This window comes from Myotis davidii, unplaced genomic scaffold, assembly GCF_000327345.1.
Source record: "Myotis davidii unplaced genomic scaffold, ASM32734v1 scaffold49, whole genome shotgun sequence".
NCBI lineage: Eukaryota > Metazoa > Chordata > Mammalia > Chiroptera > Vespertilionidae > Myotis > Myotis davidii.
In genome coordinates this window covers 3,552,847-3,562,922 of record NW_006300375.1, presented here as the reverse complement: position 1 = coordinate 3,562,922, position 10,076 = coordinate 3,552,847, and the positions used below count along the sequence as shown (strand labels likewise).

General features: G+C 32.7%; 1 protein-coding gene across 1 annotated transcript in view; it reads right to left on the bottom strand.

Annotated features, from left to right (window-relative positions):
* CACNA2D1 (calcium voltage-gated channel auxiliary subunit alpha2delta 1) overlaps positions 1 to 10,076 on the bottom strand; it is a 319,906-nt gene that overhangs the window by 61,478 nt on the left and 248,352 nt on the right. The window contains exons 12-14 of the mRNA XM_015572696.1: positions 5,839 to 5,917; positions 4,924 to 4,973; positions 3,200 to 3,289 (exon numbers count right to left, since the gene is read on the bottom strand). Coding sequence (XP_015428182.1) covers positions 3,200 to 3,289; positions 4,924 to 4,973; positions 5,839 to 5,917 — 219 coding nt within the window. The remainder of the gene's footprint in view (positions 1 to 3,199; positions 3,290 to 4,923; positions 4,974 to 5,838; positions 5,918 to 10,076) is intronic.

Sequence of the window (10,076 nt, the reverse complement as noted above, 5' to 3'; positions counted from 1 at the left end):
CTTCCTGCTTTCCCTTTCGCCTCTCTACATATGCAAATTAACTGCCATCTTTGTTGTCAGTTAACTGCCATCTGAGTTGGCAATTAATTTGCATATAGCCCTGATTAGCCAATGAAAAGGGTAGCGTCGTACGCCAATTACCATTTTTCTCTTTTATTAGTGTAGATGAGACCATGGATTAGTCCAAATGAACTGATTTTCAAGTCAGAGGTTCCCTTTTCTTTATTAGTGTCATCTGACTAATAAAGAAATATAGGCTACCTATATATTTACCACTATTTCATGTCAAAAACCATTTTTAACAGTCATTTTTAAAATAATTTTAAAATTGTCAAAAATTTCTCAGCTAAGCTGAGAAAATAGTGAATGATATTAGTGAAAAATATTAGTGAATCTTCTTGTGAATAATAACCCTAAATCCAAATCTCAGGACCCCTGTTCTCATTCTAGAAACAGCATGGTCTCATGGAGAAATGTCCTAGACTAGGGTTTAAAAATGTGCATGTGGGAAGCACAAAAAATAATGGAAACCAAATAAAGTGAGGAAGGATAATCATAGAGAGGCTTTCAGTAGAACAAGATACTAAATTTGGGGGACAAATAAAGTGAAGGAAACACCTACACATAGTTGGGTGCATGATGATTTATACATTAGCTCTCTAATCAGTCCTAAACAAGACCATTTGACAATGAAAGCATCCTTAATTGTGCAAATTAATGTTCACAATGAAAATGTCATCTCAAAAAAGTCAAAATTACAGGTAATTCATAAAACTAGTCCCCCCAAAAAATAATTAATTGAAGATTGCTCTTGGCAAACTTTCCATTTGAGTTATAATGCGCATACATGCTAGTATAGAATAAGATAATGTATATATGGATATAATCTCTTTCTTGGATCACTTTTGCATTTGTATAGAATACTCTAATTAGCATATATATACTGTAACATGTTCTAAAATAAGACACAAGACTAATATATTAAATAAATTCATGGATAAACTCATTGGTGGCCAACAATCATTTTCTCCCTTATTTATACAGCAGACAGAAAACAACAACAACAAAAAAACACACACAACAACTGTACTCCTTTCTAGAGAATTAGAAAAGAGGAACAAAACAAGATTTCTGCTCTCCTGGAATTTATTTGGTATTTATTTTCTAGAACCCAGCTCTTTTTCCCCCTCTCTCTTTTTATGTGCAGAACCTCACTTTACATCCCAAATAAAGTGAACCCTCTCTAATACTGCTCCAGTCTTGTTTCTGTCCTTTCTCTCATTATCTCCTGAAGTGACTTATGTATCATTCCTTCATATACCCAGCACTTCGCAACTTTCATCCTGGTTCACTGCTCATCACCAATAATAAAAACCTAACCTGAAGTGGAAAATCAGAAAAAAATGCCACCATCTTTTTAACCTCACCCTACTTTATCTCAAAATATATGGCTTATTTCTTCTGAATTTCCAGATACCTTTTCATTTGCTCATTATACTTATTACAGTCTTGGAGTATTTTCCCTTTTACTTCTTAGTATAACAGTTATTTTGACCAGCATTTGTTTTGAATCTGCTATGTGCAGAGACTCTAAACAAATCATTAGAAATATAAGATGGGTCACTTTTCATTTTCAAGTGAGCAAAAAGAATATGTGTCCTTTTTTGACATTTAGTTTCAGCTTATAGAACAGCATATTTAGAACCAACGTTTCTTCCTAATGTCTTTTGTGCTGTCAGTAAGAACCTCACCAACAGTGCACAGATGTTGGTGAATGAACTTCTGGTCATAGGAAACACTACAGGTCATAATTATTGACCCCTCCTATCATACTCTGTACTGTGATGGATTTGGGAAAGGATGAAATTTGGCCATAGCTTTAGATGACCATGTGACCTTAAATAAATATGTGATGTCAAGAAGGAACACTGGACAGTAATTTTAACCAGGGGCCTGAGGTAGCAAGCTTCACTTTATCGGCCTTAGCATGCAAGGCTGCTGCTAATAGTGCCTATGTTCCTTCTAACTTCCTGTATATGTTTATTTTACAAGAACCAAATGATAAGTAATTTAAGTGGGTTGCATTTTGCCCCTTGGGTTCATCGTTGTATTTAGAACAGTTGAATCAGCATATAATTAAATTTCAAGTAGGAAAAAGGGTTATTGAATCACTATGTACTTTTCAGAGCTTAGTACTTTGATTCTCTCTAATATGTACATTAGTAAAATCATTAATAAAGTCTTATTAAGATTAAGCAGATGAATATTTCTTAAGTATGATAATTACTGTCTATAACTTTCATATCAGGAAAGAAAAATTTACATTAACATATTTTTCCCTCAGATTCAGCCCTATTAACATTTTGAGCTGGATGATTCTTTGTTGCGTGTGCATGGTGGGAGGGTGGGAGTTCTCTCGTCCATAGTAGGGTGTTTAGCAGCGTGCCTGCAGGGCCTCTGCCCCTCAGTCATCGTGCTAGAAATATCTATGTAGGTATTTCCAAATGACCTGCGAAGGGGGAAATCACCCACAGCTGAGAACTTCCACCTTAAAATATAATTGAATACCTGTACTAAAGTTGTAATTGTGTAATGGGCAAGTGAACATGCTTTTCTTATTTCATACCAGATTTGATCACCTCAAGGGTCTATTTTTATAAACATCTGGGGTTGTTTATAAAACAACCTAAAGCAAGAGTTTATATATGAAGAAGTGATTAGGTTTGTACTGAATTCAGAATAAGGTAAGATTTCTTGCTTGTCTAACTGCATGTACTTCTGAGTTTTTTGGGGATCTGGCTTGATTTACTGAAACTACAAATGCTTCTGCTAGTGGAGGTCTACTTTTAAAATACTTCAAAAATTCTTGTTCAAAACCTGCAGTAACAGGTACTGATTCACAAGACTTTCAGCATTTTTCACATAGCTATTGAAAAAGTTATGGTAATGCCCATAAATTCATGGTCGGAAACTTTACATTCTTAATGGATCAACTAAAAAAGAGATAACACTTTATATCTGTGGTTCTCTACTATACAAGTATAGCTTCGTATTTAGATTATCTAAGTTCTAGTTTAAAAAAGTTGTGATAGGGTTTTTAAAAAGGTTTAGTGAAATGGAAAAGGGAAATGTCATCTACAAAGAAGTCAGCTGTGTGCTTTTGTTATGACAGTCTTTGGTTCAATAGCCGACCTCTTACCAGTGCATCCAGGTACACATTTGTCCATTGGACTTGCTTAGCTTTGTCTCCTGCTAAAACCATTGGTCTTCCCAGAACATCCAAATATTCCTATTCATTAAAAAAAAAAAGTAAAATAGTTGAAAATTAAAAATGCTGTGTTAAAAAATCCATCTCCACAGAAGAAAAATTATCTAGAGTTAAAAATGAATATGGAGTCAAAATTATTAAGACAGTAAGCATGTAATCATTCAATTCCTACTTTGGGCACTCCTTAAATGGCATAACTACATACTCTGAATCAACATTATTTGACTTACATTATTTATAAAATATATCTACCCTAGTTTTTCCTAGTAACGATCAAAACATTATCTTTCTGTGGCAAAGCCAATGATAAGTGAAATATGTTCCTTGTGAATTGTTTTATGTTAATCTAAACTATTTTAGGCTCTGTGATTTACTGGATGGAACTGCACAAATTTGAAATAATAAAGCAGCCACGTATTTGCTTTCATATCATAGATTGTTTGGCTGAAATTCAAAACTACATTTAAACATATAAAAAAAATAAATGAAATACTGTGCCAAATCTAGACATCAGACTCAAATGCAGCTGCTGTTTCATTTCAACGTTCAATGTATTCAGAATTCATTTCCACAAATTTCACATTATTTAAGCTAAATTTGACTTAGTCTATTTTACAGATCCTCAGTTATATTCAAAATTGAGCTATGGCTTCAAACAGTAATTTATGAATACTTAAAAATAAAACAATTAAATTAACTTAATTGTTTCAATGTATAAAGTTACTGACCAGGCATGTTTTTCTTCTTCTATGTATTTTATTTATTTACTTATTTTTCTTTGTTAAGGTACTACATATGTGTCCTTATCACCCAATTGCCCCCCCAAAACCCCCACTCATGCCCTCACTTCCCTGTTGTCTCATTGGTTAGACTTATATGCATGCATAAAAGTCCTTTGGTTGATCTCTCCTCCTTAAATGGTTGTAGAAAAACCATCTCCTTGATGTAAGTTTATTTTAAACAGGTAAATATATCTACAAGGGTTATTTGGGGATGTAAATTCTTAGTAAGAACTTATATAATTTGTCCAAAATAATTACAGTTTCATTTTCTATGTGATACCGACAACTGGGAAAAAAAAAACCCTCATTTAAATTATTTGCAAGAGAATCAAGTTCAAATTACATGAGATGAGACTATTAGTCACTTTGATTGTATTTGTTTTGTACGATGTTTTTCACATCTGAGAAGAACAATATACTTATATATTTTATGTTTGAGTTTTAGAACCCTCGGAACCTTAATGAAATACAAAGTAATACATTGCTGCCCTGGCTGGTGTACTCAGTTGGTTGGAGCCACATCACAGTGCTTCAAAGGGTCATGGACTTGATTCCCAGTCAAGGCATATACCCAGGTTTCGGGTTCTATCTCTGGTCAGGAGGCAAGCAATATATGTTCTCTCTCTCTCTCCCTCTCCCTTCCTCTGTCTCTAAAATCAATAAAAACATATCGTTGGGTGAGGAATAAAAAACAACAATACATTCCCATAATACTCATCATGTTGTTACAAATGTAATATTATGCATAAACGTAAACTTATTACGTAAAATATTTTCATTTTCACCTATTTTCTGCATATTGAGCACATATAATTCAGAAAATACCTTATACTTTGAAAACAATAATTTAATAAAGGTTTGAAAAAACTGTACCTGAGTATTGATTCTTATCGCCCCAATGGAAGGAATTTCATAATAATAACCTGAAACATATGTACACGTATTTATGAAAATATATTTTAGAAGTGTTCATGCAATTATTTATGGCTTCGTAAGAAAAACATTTTTTCACCTTAATTGTGCAAACAGTAAAATATTACCACCACCAATAAATTTGAAAATTATTGATTATTGTATATTCATTACAGATACATAGTTTATTAGAAATGTTGCTACATTATCTCATATTGTACAAAATAACTTATTTTTCCACAAAACAGTAGTGAACCTGATAACATTAAACATGTTTTCTATGGGGGAAATTATTGACAACGAATGATCATGGGTATCTGATAATCATATTTATATAAAATTTGTGGCTAAATATAACTTTAAGAATAAATTTAGGTTCTTTCTATTCCTATGTGATCACTGTTTACCTTTCAAATAACATCTTATATTTTTTCTGAGTACAGAGGCAATATGGACTTACTACACAAAATATAAATTATTTAGAAATGTGTAAAATAACATTTTTAAAACAACAATAATTTAACCAGACAAAAATGTACATATGTCGCACTTTCTTATGTCCAAGTTTTATATAATTTAGGTATTCTTACATTGTTAGTTTTTCACATTAAGGTTATATTTAATAAGCATCATTAAGTATCATTTAATATATCCTTTTATGAATGTACAATATCGCCAGTGTCTGAATTTTTATATAATGTAACAAAAAGTCTGTTGTGTTGTTTTTCCACAGAAAACATTGTCAGCATCTTATTCTAGCCTTGAGTCCTATAAAATTAGCTACAACTTTAGATTATTTTAAATAGTAATATGTAGAACTACAACTACCAAGTTATTTTTTTTCTAATAAAACGTGGTGATGAAAATGGATATTACCTTTATTTTCACAGGCCATCCACTGAATAGGTCCTCTGTCATAATTATGTTGACCAACAGAAAATGTGAATACACGTACCTGGTGAATAAAAATTTAGGTATCTGTTAGGCTGCATATCCTTTAATTAAACTGCACAACAATATAGCTAAAGTAAAAAAAAAATAAATAAATAAAAGCATGTTTTTCATAGTTGATTAATGGGACAAGAAAAATTGAGACCAGAAAAACATTATGGAAGGCACCAGACAGAAAAAAAATATCACCACAGACTTCAGTTATGACATTTAAAGGTGCCCTGCACCATATCCTGATCCTATGGCAAGATCATAACTAAGGTTTTATTAGTAGAAACAGCATCTTTCAGGTCCAATCTAGGTTCACCTGTTTTACGAGCGCTGCTCAGCCAGAAGCTGGGCTCATGGCTGGCGAGTGCAGTGGCGGTGGTGGGAGCCTCTCCCGCCTCCGTGGCAGTGCTTAGGATGTCTGACTGCTGGGTTAGGCCTGCTCCCCATGGACATCCCCCCAAGGACCCCCAGAATGCGAATGGGCACAGGTGGGCTGAGGGACACCCCCGCCACACACACACACACACACACACACACACACACACACACACTGAGTGCACAAATGTTGTGCACTGGGCCTCTAGTGTATACATAAAGGACATCGTTATACTTTTAGTTGCTTAAGGCAATTAAATTTAGTGATGTTTTTACTACTTTCACACTATGGAAATATTTAGAATGCATAGGTATGATTATACTAGTTATATTACTTATTTTCTATAAAAGATGGTCGGTGTATATAAATATTTTAAGCTCCTATGATTTTTAAAGAGAATCAAAATAGACAGTTTCTAACATGTTATAAAATATGCAAATCTTTAAAACTTAATTGAGATGGCTGTTAAATTATAGTAGTTTAAATATTTATTGAGAGGCATTGAATTTAAATAATACTATAAAAGTGTAGATAGAGGACAAATTTAATGATGCTAACCAGTATTTAACGCAATGGCTATTTAACATGGGTTGATTTTTACCAATTTTGTAATCTAAACCAATATTCTAAGTTCCACATTTCAGCTTTTTCTAAAGATAAACATGCAGAAAATTACTTTTCCATGATTTTCATGTTCTGGTTTGAACTATGTTAAGAGCTTTTCCCTAATTCATGTCGATTGACTGTTTGAATTGACATTTTCTAATTGTTTCATCTGTTTCATCTTTTCCACATGATTGCAGAACTCAAATCTCAAAAGAGATTTCACATCTGTTCTCTGTCCTCTCACTTGTCTCGGCCACACAGAAACCACATTATAACAAGCCCTGCCCGAAAAGGTACATCGGGGATGTTGCTGTTTCACTTGTAAAGTTGTGTGTGAGCCACCCTTGAGTCGTCCAGGTTTGCCTTAGCTAGTTATGTACCGAGCCCTTTGGTGGACACAGCTGAGTTTTAATCACCTCAAGTTGCAAGAACAAATGACTGGTTCTAGGTTAACAAAAGTGAGTGACTAATGACACTTTTTCCTCTCTCAAAATACAAGATTCATTTTCTTAAATTCTTCACTTGGATCCCTTTTTAGGCTGCCTATATATTTCCATGGAGTGTTACTGCTTATATAGTTGAACTTACTCCTAAATGGAAATACTTTTGCATAAGCAGGTTGACCACCCTACTGATGACTCGATTTAAATGCTAGCCCCTACACAACTGTCACATGAATTCAGGGCAGGGAACAAACCCAGATGCTCCAGAGAGCACTCGGGGATTGTCTTTATAATTAACATGTGAAAGCATGTCTCCACTTTTCAACTTAAAGCATTGCTTTCTCTCATTGTTCCTGTTCCCACAACAGTATTCTAGGAAAAAAATTTTCCCTGAAACACTTTGCATTAAAAGGAAATATATGAATACCACTAATATGTCCCTTCCAAGCAAGCATTTCTAATAACATGGAGACATAGATGCTACACTTAGACATACCATGTCATTATTTTGAGTGATGTTTTTCATCAAATAGTCCAAATAAACACAAATCAGCCAAAAACATAAGGGTTTTTTTAAAAAAAGCTTGTAAGTCATAGTTAAATTTTCATAAAATTTTAAAGGACATTCATTTCCACCACCACCCCATCTGTCTTTGTTCATTTTTCACATAGGTCCTTGGCTATTAGACTATAACATGAACTGATTGAATCCTTCCCATATAACAAATGTATATGCTTTAATTGTCAACATTTTTAAAAAGATGTTATCTTTATAAAGCATTATATTTTTTATTTTTCAATTATAGTTTATTTACTGTAAATACTTTAATATGTTTTTTATTTATTTTAAAGAGAGGGAGAGAGCTAGAAACATCCACAAGAGAGACACATCAATCTGCTACCTCATGCACGCCCCCTACTGGGGATTTAGCCCGCAACCTGGGCATGTGCCCTGACCTGGAATTGAACCAGTAACCTCTTGGTTCATGGGAAGATGCTCAATCCACTGAGCCACACCATCAGGACTACTGTCAACATTTTAAAAGGTATTTTTCTTTCTGAAATTTTCCGAACTCCATGCGGGTAATAAAATCTCAAGAATTTTAAATGTAACCTTTTTATAATTTCTGCAACTACCTTACCATTATAATATTTACAAAATCTTTCTACTATATCTAAGATTCTTATTTTTCTCTTGATGGATATATACACACACATATACATACATATACACCAATCAGATGCATGTATATATTTAATGATTTCAGATTATCTTAGAATTTTCAGAAATAATTTAAAAAATATATATTTGGTTCAGAAAAAGTATACTTAAGTTTGGTTAAGAAAAAGTATACTTTAAGAATTACCTAAAATTTTAAATTCCTTATATGACAATGAAAAAAAAATCAATAAAATTATTTCACTCGCAGATGCCATAACTATATCTAATTTAGCTTTGTTTTATACATAATAGGTAATTATGAAAGAATTTTAACTTCATAAACATGTGAAATACACGTTATAGTGCATGTACATGATGAATTAATGAAATTTAAAAGATGATTTTTTTGCACACTGACTTTCCACTTGGACTTGAGATGGTATTCGTCCTATTCTATATAATATTACTGCCACCCTGTGGAATAATGAACTAACTCTAAAACTCCAGATACTCAGATCCACAGAGATGATTGCTATGCCCTGCTCTCATGTTTTCCACTTCTTTAAATTTATACTTCAGATTTAGCTATAATTTTAGGTAAAGGAAAAATAAAGCGATTCCTTGGAATATGCACAATTTAAAAATCAAGTAAACTACATTCCCAATTATGTATATTTTTAGAGCTCTTTTCTTATTAGTGCATTTGGATGGTCTTAAATAAAATGACACACAAAATAACTCAAAATCCTTAATGTGTACTCACACAAGCTATGTATTTTATCTAAAGCCTCAAACAAATTAATTTAAACCAACTCTATATCAAGACAAAGTCAATTTTTGTAAAAAAAATTACTTATGCTGCATGGTACATTTATAATCACAATATTAGATTCATGTAACAAATGCAAACTAAAAACTTTTCTAAATAATATAGAAAATTTGATAAATGTTCCTCAACTAATTTGTGTGATTTTCAACAGGTTCATGTTTTGAAATATTCACTTCTATGAGGTACATATATGAGACATATACAATCATAGGTTGCTTTGAAAAATATTTTGATAATGCTGGTGCCCAGATCTTTAACAGAAATAATATGGGAAAGTAGTGTTAAATAAACATTGGATTAGGTTAAAACAGTTCCAAGGTTACACTATTTTATCTATTGTATCTATTTTAGTGTCTTATAAATAAATGGAAATAAATATTTGTTAAATGAACAAAAGGCCCATACTCAAATGAGTGGTCTCACCTTCTCACCAGAGGGATCTAAGACATATGCCATGCTATCTGACATGTAAAGCAATTAATTTTAACAGAGCAGAGCCGAAACAGGGCTCATAGCTGTCTTGCATTTTGTAATCTGGGCAGTTTCATTATATCATGGTAAATTCTTAACCTTTTTTTTATGTTATTTAGACTTGCTCAATGGAGTTAAACTTTTGCAGGCAAAATAAAATATACTTAATTCACGTACCACTTATGTACTGCATTAATTCCTAAAGAATAAAAACAAATTCTCATAACCCTTGACTCATGTTTAGTTGTATAAGCATAAGCCTATGCATAGACTCAATAGTAATTT